The sequence below is a fragment of the Paralichthys olivaceus genome, chromosome 14 (genome assembly GCF_024713975.1).
Source record: "Paralichthys olivaceus isolate ysfri-2021 chromosome 14, ASM2471397v2, whole genome shotgun sequence".
Classification (NCBI taxonomy): domain Eukaryota; kingdom Metazoa; phylum Chordata; class Actinopteri; order Pleuronectiformes; family Paralichthyidae; genus Paralichthys; species Paralichthys olivaceus.
This window is the reverse complement of record NC_091106.1, coordinates 14,016,504-14,034,375: the sequence shown is the minus strand read 5'-3', so window position 1 is coordinate 14,034,375 and position 17,872 is coordinate 14,016,504. Positions and strand designations below refer to the sequence as shown.

The window sequence follows — 17,872 nt, the reverse complement described above, 5'->3', positions numbered from 1 at the left end:
TCATTTAATTTAAACGCCACAAACACATAAAAACAGCACAGAGTATTTTGTGTACATGAACACGCCGAAGTCTTAACAAACTTGGAAAAAGTGAATTTTCCCGAGGAGCACGTGAACGCACAGGAAGAGTGTGAGCACGGAGACATAAGAAGACACAGACACAGGTAATAAACAAACACAGAGACTTTACATCAGCGGGACATGAGCACTGTTTTATTATGAGATGTCGAACAGAACAGAGCCATCCATCACTTCAGCTGTTTATTCTCCATCACGTCGTCACAACTCTGTCTTGTTTTAAAGTGATGAGTTAGTGTGTGGACATCAGAGCTGTGTCTCTCTGCAGAGTTTTAGAAACAGATCTTCATTAAAACACACGAAACAACATCACACTTCCAAGACCAGGTTTGCAGACAGTGGAAAATAAACTTTATAAAGTGGCACATTTTAGTTGTTGCTGCGCTTCAAGGGACAGTTCACCCCAAAATGAAAATGCACTCATTATCTACTCACCACTATGGGGGAGGGGGTGGGTAAAGTGCTTGAGTCCACAAAATACTGTTTCAGGGGTAAACCTCTTTATATACAGTCTATGGGGTAAACAGTGCTGCAGCCAAATCCAATACAGTTGAAGTAAATGGTGACAGAGTCTTCAAACGTATTATGCAAACATGTTGTGGGGGGTTTTCTGTTGTTTATATACGTTTGAGGAGTCACCATTTCCTTCAATTGTACTGGATCTGTCTGCAACGCTGTTTACCCCTGAAACTCCAAAAGTTTTAGAGTTGGAACAATGAGTGAATTTTTATTTTAGGGTGAACTATCCCTTTAACACACCCTGAAACCAGCAGCAGCTAAAACACATTGAGATCATGCAGCTGCAGCATGAGCAGAGTTTGTGTTATATGTGTTGTAAGTCATGGTACAGTGATGTAGACAAAAATCCAGCCTCAGACTGAAAGACATGAATCTGGAAACACTATAACATAGAACTGGGCATTCAAATTATCGCAACATAATTTTTATCAGCAGCAACAGGCGTCTAATATGGTCTACATTGATGATTATTGCTTATGCATTGTGTAAACACAGTGAGGAGGTATAACATATACTTATATAACCAAAAAATCTGTCTTTAAACCTGATGATATTTACGGTGATAATTATCAATATCTATCATTTTATCTTGATATAATTTTTGGCCACATCATCCACTATGACGCAATGCCACACTAACAAACGTTCACATTCTGAGCTCTATGTTGCCAGGTTGTTTTGCATTTTCCGGGCTGTTCTGAGGACCGCCAGCATATTCACTTTATCCCCAAACTCCTTCTCACGGTGCTCCAGGAGAATACCCTGAGAGGAAAAATAAAAAACACACAATCATAACACAAGAAAACACCCAGATCCACTTGTCAGATAATATGAATTCTACCAAACCTGATCTTCGGGTCCAATGACGAAGACTCCACCCAGGACAAGTCCTTCACCTCTCAGGTTTCCCCTGAAGCCCCTTCGATAAGCCCGCCACAGGTTCCTCCACACACCGACACGCAGGAACATGGAGAGAAACATCCATCGTTTTTGTGGGCCATAGAAATTTCTCTGTGAGAAAAATATAAAAGCAGCTTATTGGCTCAAACTATGTAACCCCTCCATGTGTGACTTAATATCCTAAAGGCATGTGTAGGGGAGGGGCTTTACAAAAACAGACCTGTTGATCCACGTAGACTTTCCCAGAGAAGTACTTCTTGAAGCTGTCCAGCTCTTTGCCAAGGTTTTCTTTCACCACGGCAAAAAGCGGGACTTCAAGGTCCTGCAGCTGGGACTTGAGAGAGGACAGCTCAGCGGCCTCCTGCAAAGACAGAAGCACAAATAGCATAAATCACCAGTGAGGGGAATACAGAGCTCAGGCTTGTGATTTCATACCTCTCTGCACAATAATCATCCAGGTCGTCGTACAACCACGACCACAGCTCCAGTCTTCTCCCACAGGGTTTTGGCTTTGTGTTTTTCATGGACTAAAAAAAACAGAAGATAAAGAAAAGATAAAGACGTCCATAGTCAGTGGGTTAATAACTGTCGTAGATAATCTGAGGTGCCAAATGCAGGGTTTTGATCATCTCAGGGATTAACTTTGTTTTGAGTATTCATGAATGTCATTTGCTCATTTTGTGTCAAATCAATACAATTCCTCAGTTTAGATGGGTTTACTTTTTTATTTTCTGTTTTTGTAAAAATGTCTTCCTGTTTGTGATCAATTTAAAGATCCATTCCTGATGCACTTCCTGTAGAAGTGAGGGGAACAAAATCCTCACCGTAAACTCAAAAATTTACCTGAAGTTAACATGGGTTAGATAAATCAAGTTGTCAGTCTAGTACAAAATTCCCTCTTCTTTATTGGGTTTGAGCTGTGGTGGACGGACAGTAGCACAAAGAGAGAAGTAATTTGAAGAATATGTGATGTAGTTTCTACTTGATTCTGTGGCCTGGCTCACCTCCTCCTGTGGTCTTCAGCTCTGTGTCCTCCAGCACCTCCAGGTTGGCCCATGCTGGTTTGGTCTGGAACCAGTCGGTGATCGAGCTGATGAGCTCTGTGACAAACAGGCCCAAAAACTGCAGGACCGTGGTCACAGTCACCATCACCTTAAACTCACTCCACAGGCCACCTACAGAGAAATCATGTAAAAAACCTTAACTCAACTTGAAACAAAAAGAAAAATACCGCTAAGATAAAATCATAAAAGTTATTTGTGTAGAAAGGTGATACTCACCCGACTGTGGCTTGCTGCTGATGTGGAGGAATCTAAAGTTTTCTACCCGACCCTTTAAGCCCTCTTAACTCAGATCAGTGCAGCCACAGTGAAAGGCTCGTTTATGTGAACGTAACACGAGAGGAATTTTTCTCCGACTGCTGTGAAACAAGGCTCGTGTTGAGCTGGATCCTCGGTACCAGGTACCAGAGCAATGCAAACCTTCATTTCACATTTTTAATGTTTATTTCATCCGTTATGTTGTTCAAGCTTTTAATATGATAAAACACTTTTTGTAATTCAGTATTTGAAAGTGATACCTATCAAGACAACCCCTCTTTCCCCTGATTTTTAGATTAAGTTGATTTAAATGTCTCTTTTTAATTGCTGAAATGTAATGGTGGATATAATAATTAAGTATTCCTTTATAATATAATGCTTTTTTTTTGTCACATCAGGTCGGACCCAGCAGCTGCAGATGACCAGAGACATAGCAAGACTGACCCCTGCAGCAGGTTAGTGGCATTACAGAGCAGACTGCCGCTAATAGTTGTTTTCATCATGAATTAACTTAAAAACTATTAATTAAATGACTATGTTGTGTGTAAAATGTCACAAAGTAGTGTCTGTTATAATTTTGCACAGCCCAAGGTTACTTATTCAACCATCAGGTGTTTTTTGTAGGAACGTCCTTAAATTCTAAGATCAGCTGTGAAAAAGAGACTGAAACGACACCATGGTCACAAACCCCCTAACAAGACTCCATGCCACTGGTTTTGTGCTAAAAGCTTCATAATTTGATACGGTTTGGTTGAAGACCAGAATGAGTAAGTATGTGTGTTTCGATCAGTTTTGTTCCTCAGGTTCCTTTTTGCCCGGGGCCCCCAAAGTCCCTTGAAACGCTCCTGCATTTACACACATAGCAACCCTTTTATTTCTAACCCTAACCCTTTCTAAAACAAACTGTAGCAATGCCCTCCGTTTTTCATCTAAGAAGATAGATTGTGACACTAGAAACTATATATTTTTGCTATGTTGCTATTTATAGATCAAGTCCAACCTCAAAAACCTCCGGTCTCTGTTTAATGACCATTTTTACAGCCAGCAACAGTTGAGATAGCAGCTTAAAGGAGGAGCCATTGATAAAAACAGAGACTTTAGTCTACATGGTAAGCATTAGCTGACGAGTGAAGTGATTGTTTCACTCCGACTCCGACGTATCGTGTGTGATGGAAGCAAATTGCTCGAGTGGTATTGTGGCAATATTTCAGTCATCAGTGACAGATTCACAGAGGAATGTGCTGAGGGTCCAAAATGGGCCAGAATAGAGATGGGATAGGATGACACTCCTCGAGCCCAGCTGCTGCTCTCCCTCTGTGCCGCTCGGACATATGCTGGTGTGTGTGCTTGTGCGTGTGTGTGTGTGTGTGTGTGTTTGTGTGTGTTTGTGAATGTGTGTGTGTGTCTGTGTGTGTGTGAGGTAGAGTCTGCCTAAATTCTTGTTTTCAATGTTTCAAACCCTTTTAAGTCTTCCTCTAGAAAACGTAATGTACTTCTGTTGGATTCTTTTCTATATACTTTATTATCTTATCATTTTTTTAAATATATATCTATATATAGATAAATATATGGATAAATATATTATGATGTGTTAAAGTTGGGGTTGTGCTTGTGCAGATAATCACACATTTGTAGTTAAAAATATTCTACGAGGAGACAGTGAACATTTCCGACATCACGAAGCACAAAACTAATTTGTGAGGTTCAAGTGAGGTCTTTGCTCAGTCACACTGTTTTGTAGCTGGTTTTCTCATCACAAGCCGGCACACACACACACACACACACACACACACACACACACACACACACACACACACAGGTGCAAATACACACCACTGCCTTTTCCAGTGCTGCTCTAGTGTGGAGTGTGTGTGACCAACAGCCAATCACAGCTGGAGATTTGCGCCCCACCTTCTGTGTGGCATTCTCGCCCACAGGGATTGGTTGACATGAGAAGTGGGCAGTAGTTAAAGAAGGTCAGGGAGCACTATAGTAATTACTGAGTTAACATTGATGTTTTATAATACAAAAATTCCACCCTATGAAACAAACAAGTCACATATTCAATACGTAAGAAATAACCTTCAACACAGAGAATCGGCTGAAGCTGTAACAGCTTGTGAAAACACAGAACAGCAATGATAAAAAAGAGAAAATTTCTGTTTACATGTGTTTATTATCTACTCTTTTATCGACATGTTATTCCTTATATAACACTAACCGCTCCTCAGTTGCTTGGCCATGCATTAAAACTTCAGGCCAACAGGATCCAACTCATTCTGCCCGTCCTGCCGGCCATCCAGATGGAACTGGCTGGTAACCAGATGAGCAGAGACGAGCTGCGGGGGTAAACTGAGCGTCCTTGAACCTGGGGAAAAACAAACAGTGTTAACAGCCCCTGAGGCTGCCAGGGTCCGTTTATCTCATCCTGTTCTGTCAAGTTTCAGTCTGACTCACACTCTAACCACAAAGTGACCCCAAAACCGTGACCCCGGCTTTTTGAGCAGAAGCACAATAGGGGTCACTATTACACACGTCTTGTAGCCAATCAGAGAGAAGGAGGAGACGCTGGTGTGGCTAAAATTTGTCAAACTGATTTTTAATTGGTTCAGCCATGCTGCGTTGTTTTTTTCTTAAAATCAGACACTCAAGTCAAGTCAGGTTTATTCATTAAACACATTTGAAACAAGCCGTGTTGGTCAAAGTTTTATACAATTAAAAAGATACAAGAATAAAATCAAATCAAACAATAGTTAATAAAATCAGTTTACCATTATTTATCTCTGTGTGTGTAAAAGCTGTGGGGCGGCTGCAGCAGACGCACAATGGCCTCCACTACTTAACCTCGACCAAGAGCCAGGAAACTCATGGAATTATTGTATATCTGTGATGAATGGACTTCATGTTTTTCACTTAATTTAATTCAACGTTACACATTACCTGTCTCTAAAAGTTATGAGTTAAAGGCAACAGGGCTTTCAGTGTCACTGACATAATCGTTAGATGTTCATTGACTGAGGTGAAGATATGAAACAAACCCAAAGGTCGTCAGGCCTTCCTCTTTTTACTCCTCATCTTCGAAAGGGTCCAAAGGCTCCGTGGATGTACGCACAACAGGATGAACTCATAACCTCTGTATGTTTCATATGAGCATCTCTTTAGTCAGACTTTACCTAGAAGAGTTCAGTAAAGTGGCAACAATAACTTTAATTTTATAACACATCTCTCAAATCTTGTTTAATGAATGAATTTGTTAATTTACTCATTGGTCATCCAGCTCGTGTCTTTAGTTTCAACCTTGTTAGTACAGATCTTATCTGAGTGTAGTTTAACCCCCCCATGAAAAAAATGGGATTCAGTCTGGTCAGTCTTATATTGTAATTTATTTAGAATGCAGCTATATCTTCTTCATTATATCTAGTCCGGTATGAAACCAAGATGATTTAAGTCTATCCTCACTAGTGTTGTATCTTTGCTTATTAAATCCTATGGAGAGATTAATGTACATCATATGTAAATCACCTGTAGGTGTGAGGATATTGGGAACTCCAACTCCAAAATGATGTCTATTAAAATACATTTGATTCAGAAATCCCTTTTTTAAGTGAACCCAATAGTTAAAACTATATAAATCCACTTGTTGTGTATGAAAATTAAGTTTCAGTTGCACAAGATTTGTTAAAATATAGTTGATGCTAAATGCAACTGTATCTACAAAAAAGGCTTATGTACTAATAATTATTCTGCAGGTCAGAGCTTATTTGTATGGGGAAAAAAGTCGTTTACCACAAATAAACCCTTATGTAGTTTTAATGCAGATATTTAACTGGAATGGTAATTACCTCAACCTTACTCTAACTCATAGATGACTGATGATACTGATAGTTTGATTGATAGTTTATTCTGTAGACATACTGAATGGATCAAGTATTTATAATTATTAAGAATCATTACAGTTATTACATACTCAGTCAAACATGGTATTGACGTTGCTGTTGGTGATTACCTTGTTTTTCTTGATAGCCTGACCTCCATGTGCATGATAACTGGAGCTCATAGAGGTCAGATATTTCACCTCAGGAGACTTTACCCTGTCTTTAAAGCCCCCGGTGTTCTCCATGCCCCCACAGGCCAGAGAGACAGAAAAGAAAAGGTACAAGTCATAAAAAGTTACGATTTGAAGCTTTTGATATTATCATTTTCCCAATTAGCTTTCATTTATTTTATTTCATATGTTTAAGTAGCCCCTAGCTCATTTCCACCTTCTTCATGCTTCATGCTGACACATCAAATCTCTGATACCAGTTATCTGTCAGCACAACCAGAGCCATCTTGTTAGTGTTGAAAAATTGGTCAGTCATTAACACGTGTTTTGAGTCAAACTACACAAACTGAGAGAAGTCCTCCTCCGTCTTCAGATAGTGTGGGTGTAGTGGCGTTTGTCTTGAACGTGTTCATTCTGTCTCCATTCAGGCCAAAACAAACAGAGGTGTATCATCCAGAGGTCATTCGCTGTGCTGTCAGACTGTCTCTCTGTGCTCTTCAGCGTTGGGCAGGACATTCATGCCAACTCTAGTTTAATCTAGTTCATGTTTGTTTCATTCAACTGAACCCAAACCCCCTGCAGGAAGGAGCTTGGTCACATTTACAGGTGAACTGTTAACATTTGGTCACATTTTATATTTATATATATATAACAAGTGTAGGAGCTGGGCCACTGGCACTAATTTGGCTGCATTATTAACAATCATCACAATGATGTCCTATGTGCATGACTGTATATGACTATAATTCAGCCAGACATTCAATATATATAATATAATAAATTATTGATTAAACCCATCGCTCTTATATAATATATATATTATATTGTGAATTCTTGTTTGCTGCCTGAAAATTAACAAGCTGCATCTACTAAAGACCCACTAAAGTCCTGCACATGCACAGCTTTTAAGGCCGAGTGTAGTTTTACGAATTCTTTAAAATACAAAAGGATATTAGTTCACATTCACTTCTAGACTTTCTATGACAATGGGGGAAAACGGGTCAATCAATAACTGTTTACATTGTTTCTGTGGTTTGTTCTTTTTTCTTTTCTGGTTATGTCTGCTTTAATTAAGGCTTAAAGCACTCAGTGATAGAGAGCTAGTTAAAATTCTCTTCTAATTTCATGAGGTCAGCTCAACACCAATTGAAATCAGGGCCAGATGAGCCAGAGAGCGACAGAGATGTAGAGAAAGAATTAGTTCGTCTGCTCTGTTTCACTCCAGTAAAGAGAGATGTGTTTATCTCTCTGCAGAGCTTACACAAATGAAAGGCACAGTGTCTGTGTCTGTGTGGCCAACGGTCCCATTGTCACTCCAGTTGTATGTTTGTGCATGAGGCACACGGTATGTTTGTGTCCATATGTGAGCATCACTGGCACAAACAGTCCACCACAGCCCCTGGTTTTGAGTTAAAACACAGGCACACTGAGTCACCTGAAAGGCCACGAGATATCTCAGAGACACATCTTCATTATTTGATCTTCTCTCAGGAAATGGCCGGAGATTTTCCGCAGTTGGGCACAAAGACAACAGCCTCGGGCTGCGAGTGGGATGGAAAAGAGCATTTAGACAACAGGTGACTGTCTACAGGCTCAAAACTTAATTATCGGCAGTGATGGAGAGTTACTCACTACACAATACTGTACTCAACTACAAGTTTAAACCAGTATTTTTTATGATAATTTAAACTTTTTCCACTTATTTTCAATATGGACAAACTTCACTACGTTTATTTTGAAATTATAGATTGTGTGTAAAGATTTCACATACAAAGCATAGTGGGTAAAGTAAGTACTTTTTCTCAAGTACTAGATGGGAAGTACTTGACCTAAGTTTCTCTATTTTATCCCTCATTATTGCTGCTTCCTTTCAGAAGATTATTGGCTCCACTTTTCCACAATTTTTTTTTATCTCCACGGTTGATCAGTTGGTTGCCATGGCCACTGAACATTCTTAATACTGATTGCCCTAGAAACCATGTATTATTTTTTAGTAAACTATATATCTGTATATGTAAGATGCAGGTACTTATACTCTTATAATATTTTCAGAGAGATAATGAAGTATAGAGTTTAAATACTGTATGTAAAGTGGAAACACTCAAATGCAGTTCAAGTACTAAGTTGTATTTTATTCCAGTATGGCCCTTGACTACATTATCTCACTCACATAGTTACCTTATATTCATTTCAACATTTACCCCATTAAATCCAAAATAGTTTCATTAATTAATTTATATATTTATGTAATATTTATTTCACAGTCATGTTGCTGTTGTGTTTCTTCTCTTATGCACTGTGTTCATTGTTTCATCATTATTTACATCTGAGCACAATGTAAACAGGAGTGATTGCATCATTTTCCCACTAAACAACAACTACCTTTTCTCTCTCTCTCCCTCTATCCAAAGCTTGCCCAACGACCCACTCATGTCCCAGCAGACAGAGCTGTCCCACCGGTGTGCTGGACGGGGGGAGGAGGGGTAACCCCCCTATTAAAGATGTTTCTGCTCCCACTCGAGAAGTGTGACACCCTAAAGTGGAGCTGTCGCAGCACAGGGTCTGACTATAAACACACACACACACACACACACACACACACACACACACACACACACACATACACTCCTGCAAACGTATTGTACACAAGGGGTTAACAAGTGTTTTCCACAAAGTGAATTGGCCTCCCATCATGCACCTCCCCACCCACTCCCAGAATGGACCGTCCCATGGATTCACATGACGTGTGTGCGTGTGTGTGTGTGTGTGTGTGAGTGACAGAGTGTGTGTTTGAGAGAGAAAGAGAGATAGAGACAGTGACAGAGCGAGCATGTGCGTGTGTGAGTGAGTGTGTGCGTGTGTGTTCTCTTAGCCATATATATTGGGCCATGTGGACACAGACGTGCAGTTTTGTAGGATAGACTTTGTATTGGCTGCTCGGCTGTTTGCCTCCCTTTCTTCGTTTCTCTCTTACAGAGAACCAGTGGGAATATAAAGCAGCCCTCAGTTCTGAACGCTCGCTGCTTGGAACCAAGGAACCTTTTCGCCCTGTGTGTGCCAAGTCTCGCCAAGTACCTGGTGCTGTAGACAAAATGAGTGATCTGCTGGACGATGGCTCATTCATGTTCACGTCGGAGTCCGTAGGCGAGGGACATCCAGGTGAGTCAACTTCAGATACACGTGTGAGAACTTCAGATCAACACCCATATTTACAATTTCCCAAAACTTGACTTTAACTATTTCTTCACCTGTACACAGAGGAATAGATTCAACACTTCTCTTTAAACCTGCCACATTCTGTCTCAACATTTATATGCATGTGAATAAACCCAGTGCAAGTTGAGGCTGTATGTCCAAAATAACTCCACAGAGCTGCATATTTACTCTCCAAGCATGGCTGGTATTCCATTCACAGCAACATGTGCTCACTGCCCCCCACTTCTGGGCAGCAGCCTGGTGTTAGGTTGCACGCTGAGGATAAAAGTGACCCACAAAATAGAGAAAAGGCCGACGTGCAGACACAAGTTTCATGTTGACATTAGACGGAGATGTTCGAATACATGTCAAATCAAAATAGCTGCTGCAGAACAACATTGTCACACTGTCTCTCTGGAATGTTTTTTGCTTGAGGGGGGATTCAAGAATTTTAATTTCTGGTTCACGGTATTTCATGTGGCTGTCAGTGCTTTTCAAGTCCACAAAATTATCAATCCCATCTTGGCAACACATTTTCTCCCTATTTAGCCTTTATAAGAAATATTATACATTTTCAGATCTCAGTGGTAATTGATTGTTATTGATAACATCTATAACTCCATTTGTAGGTGGAGGCTGGTGGTAAATGTCAAATGGTGCACCACAGTTGTAACAATATAAAATATATCTTCATAAGAAAAGTTGTATTGCTGAAAAATACTGTATCTTAATAACCCTTGAAGATTCTTGTGTGCGCCTACATTATAGTGAGATTTAAAGCATTTATTAAATGTTTGTATATTGTTAACTAATGCTGCATAGTGGGACTTAAAATAGATACACTGATACACCCTCCTGATAAAAGTTAAAATTTAGTCTAACCTATCCAATGCTGCCTTCAAGTTACCCCCCTCCCCCCTTCTCTCAATGTGTTGTAATCCCTAACCTGACAAAGTCCCCTGTGTCAAATCGATAATCAGTAAACGCAACAGTGTTGACCAGTTGTCTAGTTTTGCAGATAACGACGGTACTTCAGTGAACTGTGAGCCCCTCGACCATATGTAAGAACCGCAGTGGTAGAAAATCATAGTTTAGAGCCTCAGGTCTGGAGGAAATGTACCCACATCTCACTGTCTTCTTTCAAGCTTACTGTTTATTAGAACGTATCTTTACGTATCTGCATTTATCCTTAAATAAAAAAATATTTCTTTAGCATTAAGTAACAATGCAGCTCATAGGAAAACAGATATTGTAGTAATGAAATGAAAACTTTCCTCTCACTGTTTGTATATTCACTGAGGAGAGTGGCCTTGGCAGGAGGCTGCTGCTCAAACCTTTTGATTTGATAACACACTTCGAGGTCTGGGCTGTTCCCACAGAGCTCGGCCATGTTTCAGGATCAGAATCGGATCTGCAAACAACAACATTTGATATCAATCATCCTGATTTGTGTTGTGTGTATAATGTGAGGTCCTCTGTGTAACTGCAGAGTCAGTGCAACCAGATGTTGATGTTGTTTCTGATGTAACACGTGTGTTGCGTTGCTTCAGCAGGATGACAGAGAGATGAATGGAGTGTTTTGTGAGGCATTGTCCTGCTGCTGCATTCAAATCCCACAATGAAAATCCAACAACTCCTCCTGTCTGAAATATCAGCTTCATCTATGAGCTCTACCTCAGGAGAAATATTTGGACACTTCGCTAAAATCTCCTATTTATAATCTTATACAAAACCTACAGTGAAAAAGACAGAAAAATAAAAAAAATTTCTTCAAACACATGTATTCCTGCCACGAAACCTCTTAAATCTCAAACAGGCCAAAATTCAAGTTTAGCTTAATGCTTGTCTCCTCTTCACAGACAAAATCTGTGACCAGATCAGCGATGCTGTCCTGGATGCTCACCTGAAGCAGGACCCAGATGCCAAAGTGGCCTGTGGTGAGTAAACACACGAAAACCGAGAGAGAGAGAAAGAGAGAGGATTCATTCAGTATCATGTCTTCTCAAATAAAGATGAATCACAGGCACTTCTCACCCACAGGCCTGAGTCTCACCTGGAATGAAATGATCAACATTGTTGAGATTATTTATCATATTTCAGTATTGATCCCTGAAAGTCACAAGATGAGGGCTCTCGAGCTTGACCCTGTGAACTTGCTGATAACAGCAATCAGGCCGAAGTCTAAACACGTGTCCTGGTCAAGAATTATGTAAAATGACTTCAAATGTAATGTGTTGTTTGTATCCATAGAGACGGTGTGTAAGACTGGCATGGTGCTGCTCTGTGGGGAGATCACGTCTCGGGCCAACGTGGACTACCAGAAGGTGGTCAGAGACACCATCAAACACATCGGCTACGACAACTCCGACAAAGGTGAGAAAATAATGCACAACAGAAGAAAAGTAGAGGGAACGTGTGGTCAGTGTTGTCAACGTTTCCTCTCATTCGCTCTCCCTCTGTAGGTTTCGACTATAAGACGTGTAACGTGCTGGTGGCTCTGGAGCAGCAGAGTCCAGACATTGCTCAGGGGGTCCATGTTGACAGACAGGAGGAGGACATTGGAGCAGGAGACCAGGTACGACTGTTGCAACAGCTCAGTGTGTCCTTGGGCCCGTGTTGGCTGGAGGGCTGGGTGATAGTGACATAAGTATCTACAATTTGAATCTGTGAAGCAACAATAGTAACAATACATACTGTAAAGTACAATATTTCCCACTCAAACGTGTAAAGTTTCATGAAATTGAAATACAAGTACCCCAATTTAGAAGTACAGAAATACCATAACAATCTGAATTTATTTACTTATTATTATCAATTTACCAGATTTATCTTGAATTGATTTATTTTACTGGGTTTTCTCTCGGTTTCTTTCGGTTTCTGTCACTCTTAAGGTATTCTTATCTTTTCTGTTTGCCCTTTTCTGTTTTTCTATATGAAGTAAATGCTGTATTTGTTGATCTTATGTGACAGTACTGATATTATATGAATGTATAGGTCTAGTAGATTCTTCTCAGGCTGTAGTTTCAGTGCAGGGAATATGCATATTTTGTCATTATCTATCTTTGTATTATAGATCCCCTCTCTCTCTCTCTCTCTCTCTCTCTCTCTCTCTCTCTCTCTCTCTCGTCTACAGGGTCTGATGTTCGGCTATGCCACAGACGAGACAGAGGAGTGCATGCCCCTCACCATCGTGTTAGCCCACAAACTCAACTCATCGATGGCTGAACTCAGACGCAACGGCACCATCCCCTGGTTGCGTCCCGACTCTAAAACACAGGTAAAGTAATAATATGTGTGCTATTACAAAACACGCAGGACTGAAACGGTAACACCATTACACTGGTCGCAGTTTGAAGTAGTTCATTGTTCTACTCTGGGTGTCTTCCAAGAGATTTACACCGGTGCCAGCAGACAAAATCAGATTAACGGTGGCTACTGCAGGTATTTAAAATAAGCAGCTAACTTCCTCAGTCAAAAGTTTTATATTTCAACACAAAGTGGATAATCTACTTCTGTCCGACAGGAGAGAGATGGTCGGATTTTAAACCAGGGAATTGAACATAGAGCATTAGATTTTATCCCAGATTAGAGTTAGCACACATTGTCACTGCACCAGAAACGTATTAATGAATTAATTAACAAAGTATTGAATTGTTATGTTATCATGTCATTTATCAGCATAAGTCTTTTTCACTTCTGTCATTCAGATGCACTTTGTTCTCAACAGCAGAGAGAAGGAGACAGCAGCAGCTTCAGGAATCATTTATTTTTCTCGGATGTTAAAGCAAATCAGACCAAGAACTCATTTAGAGTTTAGGTGAGGGTCGGTACAAGAAAATAAAAAAGAATCACAGGAAACTTCATCATCCTGTGGGAATGATACAAATTTGGGAAATTAGGAAAATAAGGGAAAAATAGAAAGACCACATTTGAATTCCCTGGATCCATTTATTTGGATCTGCACCAAATTAGAAACACTCATAAATATAATTCCCCTAAACATGATTTGTTTTTCATCAATATCTATTAATTATTCTAAGAGAAATCAAGGAAAAAAAACAACTAAAATCTAACAATGTTAAAGGAGGGTAAAAAACTATTCCTGGAGCTAACTGCTGATCTGATGAGTTCTTCCCTGACACCTTCCTCTGAGTGTCATGGTAATCTGTTCGGTAGTTTTTGAGTAAGGCTGCAGACTAACTTGACGTCCATCCCACAGGTGACGGTGCATTATGAACAGAAGGATGGAGCCGTGATCCCAAAGAGAGTTCACACCATCGTGATCTCCGTCCAGCACGACGACTGCATCTCTCTGGAGGAACAGAAGAGGGTGCTAAAGGAGAAGGTAGAGACTCATTCAAACGTCTTACTGTTAGCTCGCTCTAATGAATTACTCTGGACATAATTTCTTTTAGGTTTTAATGTAGCATTGATTCTTTCAGGTGATCAACGCTGTGGTTCCTGCTAAATATTTAGACGACAAGACCATCTACCACCTCCAGCCAAGCGGTCGCTTCGTCATTGGAGGACCTCAGGTGATGAACACACTCGCACTTTTCATTTCATCTAAAGCAAACATAGAAAAAAATAATAAGAAAAAAAAAAGTAACCACTTATCTTACATTTGGGTCATCAGGGTGATGCTGGTGTGACGGGCAGGAAGATTATCGTAGACACATACGGAGGCTGGGGAGCTCACGGTGGCGGAGCTTTCTCCGGCAAAGACTTCTCAAAGGTCGACCGCTCAGCTGCCTACGCTGCTCGCTGGGTCGCCAAGTCTCTGGTCAAAGCCAAACTGTGCAGGAGAGTCCTGGTTCAGGTGAGTGAGCGGCTCCTGTCACTCCGAGTGAAGTGTCAACATGTGCAGATAGAAACATTCATATTTACCTGTCTGGGTGTGTTCCAGGTGTCTTATGCTATCGGAGTGGCCCAGCCTCTGTCCATCTCCTTGTTCACCTACGGTTCCTCCCAGAAAACAGAAACAGAGCTGCTCCACATCGTCAACAAGAACTTTGATCTGCGGCCCGGAGTCATTGTCAGGTATATGTGAATACGACCTCTGTGTTTGTCACAAGCAGTGGTTATCCTGTGTGGAAAATATAGCATGTCTCCTGTTAATCTGATGGCCATACTATTTTGTTTCTTTAAAAGCAGAGTTGAAACTATTCATCAATTAGCAGATACCAATTTGATAGACAACGTCTTTGGTTTTTGATTAATAATAATTTTTCTATTTTCGAGGGAAAAGACAAATATTTTCAGGTTGAAGCCTCTAAAATTCAGGAATATGCTGCTTGTTTACATTAAACATGTCAGTAAATGACTAATCCAGTGGCTGGTTGTGTAAAACTTGAGGACGCAGTGTTGGGTTCTGGGAAGTGATGATGGATTTTCACCACTTTTTTGAGAATTCATCAATAATTGATTAATCAAAACTCAACAATAAGCAGATTACTTTATTGTGAATTATTAAAGTGCAGCCTGTTGAAAATGTATGCAGTTTTATAGCTTTTGTCTTCTGCCTTTTTATATATAACCACTAGAGGGCCCCAAAGACAGTTTCAAAATGTAAACACACTAGATGTTGTCCATATAAGATCATTTACAAAGAATGAATGAAAAGGAACAGATCAACATATATGAATTTAGAAATAAAAAGCTTCTATTATCCTGTGTACTTCCTCACCTCTGATGATTCGTTTCCTCTGTTTCCTCCCTCAGGGAACTGAACCTGAAGAGGCCCATCTACCAGCAAACAGCCTCTTACGGCCACTTCGGTCGACCAGAGTTTACCTGGGAGATGCCCAAAAAGCTTGTCTTCTAAAAACCACCACCTGCTCGTCCTGATCGACAACTGCTCGTGGGCTACAACTGCAACCTCCGGTCACTGATAGAACACGTTTTAATGGGAAGAAGTAAAGCCAAAGTCAGGGTCAGCTTTAAAGAGATGAGAAGATCATTTTGAGAGTATTTGTAGCCAAACGGATGTAAAAGAGGATGTCTCAGTAACTAATCCTTTTCTAGCATCTAAAATATCCAGTAAGAACCATCACTATTCAAAGCTCTTCCCTGGTAAACCAACAACACAGAAAATAAAATCCTCTGATGATTAGAACATCTACACCACTAGAAGCAGGGTTTTATTTTAAAGCTGTGACTGTAACCTTACTGTGTACGGAGACAACCTCAGTGCTTCATTTTCAAAAGGTGCTATAGACAATAGCAAGTATTTTGTCGGTGACGATCATGTGAGTGTCAGTGGCATAATTATTGCTAAACCAAAGGCTTGGCTTTAGAGGAAGAAATTAATCTTTTCTGTCATGAGTGTAAAATGTGTTTCTTTTTTAAGTCTTATTTTGTAATGTGTGCGACAGGAAGCTGTTTGCACCGTTACGACCACCGCACAGATCATTTCAACGTTGGCAAGCTTTTATTTTCTAAAGATGAAATATGCTGTGCTCAATCAAATGCAAAACAGTCAGGGAGTCTCATGTTTTCACTTCTGTCACCACTTTTACTGTTTTAATATCAACTTGCTGCTCACTTCAACTGTGGATGGATTTTATGTGTCTGTATTTTTTTTTAGCAACTAATTGACCGTGAATCAATCTCCTCTTGGCATTAAATCAAAGCTGCACTGATGTCTTACAACTGCATTCTGTTTTAAGCCTGTGTTCAATTATAGTTCATATCAGACATAGTAAATTGCTTCAAATGCAGCTTCTCTTCATCCTCGAGACTCTTTCCTCATTTCTCCTCAATATGAATTTTGATGTTCTCCAAAAAACACATCTTGGACTGTTGCCTGGTTACCCTGCAGCTCTATACCACGGGCCGAGATTGTCTCCATGGGTTTAGAGGAAATACATGAATATATTTCTCACAGGGTATTAGAAATGTAATGGGTCAGATTCTGTCTTTAATCAATGTATTTAGTCTTATTCTCCTGAAACACTTCTGATGGGCTTGATGAAGTGTGTGGGGAGGTTTAGGAGTTTCCATGGTGACAATCCATGCTTTCTTCTACAGCCAACGTTGTTTTTTTAAGAGACGTTTTTCCTCTGTCGAATGTTTTGATCTGTACCATCATCTGTTGACGTTGTCGGCAGAGAAACTGGACAATGTAAATAATTCAACAATGAAAGAAAATTAAAGTTTTAAAGTGTTGTTTGGCCTTTTTCAATCGACATCTGAACGCAACTCACATGAAGTAAACAATGAAGGGAGAAATGCTTTTTTAGGTTTTTAGCTTTATTTTTTTAACATTAAGGCATATATCTATATCTATACATATATAGATCTTATACTCACACATACAATCATGACTTTCATCAAAATAGAATTTTATAACCTAAACCTCTTTGGTTTTCATTATCAAAATAATACATAAGGCACATAGGGAATATTTTGCATTTTAACTGAGAAAACTGGGTATTGAGTAATAGAATCTTCTGAGGTTTACAAATACTAGTTGGTTTCTTAGAATGCTCTCACCCATCATATACTGAAAACATGAGTCAACCGGTTTATCTTTGCAGATATTTAACCACATCTGTGTGAAGCAGCATAAGCATCCTAACTAAGCTAACTGTTAAGGAATGTTTATTCTTCTCTTAAGCTTTACTGAGTCTTTGATTAACAAAAATAATCGATTACATCACAGGCAACCATCAATCCTGCAACTGATTACAATAAAAAAAGCAGTTGCGCTTACTCTACACAAAAGCAAAATATACAAAATGAGTCCTCGCGAACATGAAACAGTTTCCATTAAAACAAAAAGGCAACGGGAGGCAGAAGCAAACAGTCGGTTCTG

At 39.9% G+C, this 17,872-nt stretch overlaps 1 protein-coding gene and 1 pseudogene across 8 annotated transcripts; one reads left to right on the top strand and one right to left on the bottom strand.

The window, feature by feature from the left end:
• The first annotated feature begins 102 nt into the window (after positions 1-102).
• Positions 103-17,223, top strand: mat1a (methionine adenosyltransferase 1A). Of its 8 annotated transcripts, none has more exons than XM_069538861.1 (15): positions 103-164; positions 3,215-3,271; positions 3,441-3,583; positions 7,290-7,467; positions 8,353-8,438; positions 9,273-10,020; positions 11,916-11,993; positions 12,307-12,429; positions 12,519-12,631; positions 13,190-13,333; positions 14,276-14,401; positions 14,499-14,591; positions 14,693-14,875; positions 14,963-15,096; positions 15,778-17,223. In XM_069538861.1, the coding sequence occupies exons 6-15, from the start codon at positions 9,954-9,956 to the stop codon at positions 15,878-15,880; spliced, it is 1,164 nt and encodes a 387-aa protein (XP_069394962.1). In that variant the 5' UTR covers positions 103-164; positions 3,215-3,271; positions 3,441-3,583; positions 7,290-7,467; positions 8,353-8,438; positions 9,273-9,953; the 3' UTR covers positions 15,881-17,223. The 8 variants fall into 8 exon arrangements, with proteins under 8 accessions (XP_069394962.1, XP_069394969.1, XP_069394967.1 ...); XM_069538864.1 differs by lacking the exon at positions 103-164 and adding an exon at positions 2,555-2,687; XM_069538868.1 differs by lacking the exon at positions 8,353-8,438.
• On the bottom strand, positions 1,121-2,646 carry LOC109631601 (peroxiredoxin-like 2A; annotated as a pseudogene).
• Positions 17,224-17,872: the final 649 nt, after the last annotated feature.

What these genes read in the sequence shown, in the direction of transcription:
- mat1a (XM_069538866.1), top strand. Translation starts at nt 9,954, where the DNA reads ATGAGTGATCTGCTGGACGATGGCTCATTCATGTTCACGTCGGAGTCC. An exon ending in ACATTGGAGCAGGAGACCAG is followed by an intron (nt 12,632 to 13,189) that starts GTACGACTGTTG and finishes TCTCGTCTACAG; the next exon opens with GGTCTGATGTTCGGCTATGC. An exon ending in GCAGGAGAGTCCTGGTTCAG is followed by an intron (nt 14,876 to 14,962) that starts GTGAGTGAGCGG and finishes GGTGTGTTCCAG; the next exon opens with GTGTCTTATGCTATCGGAGT.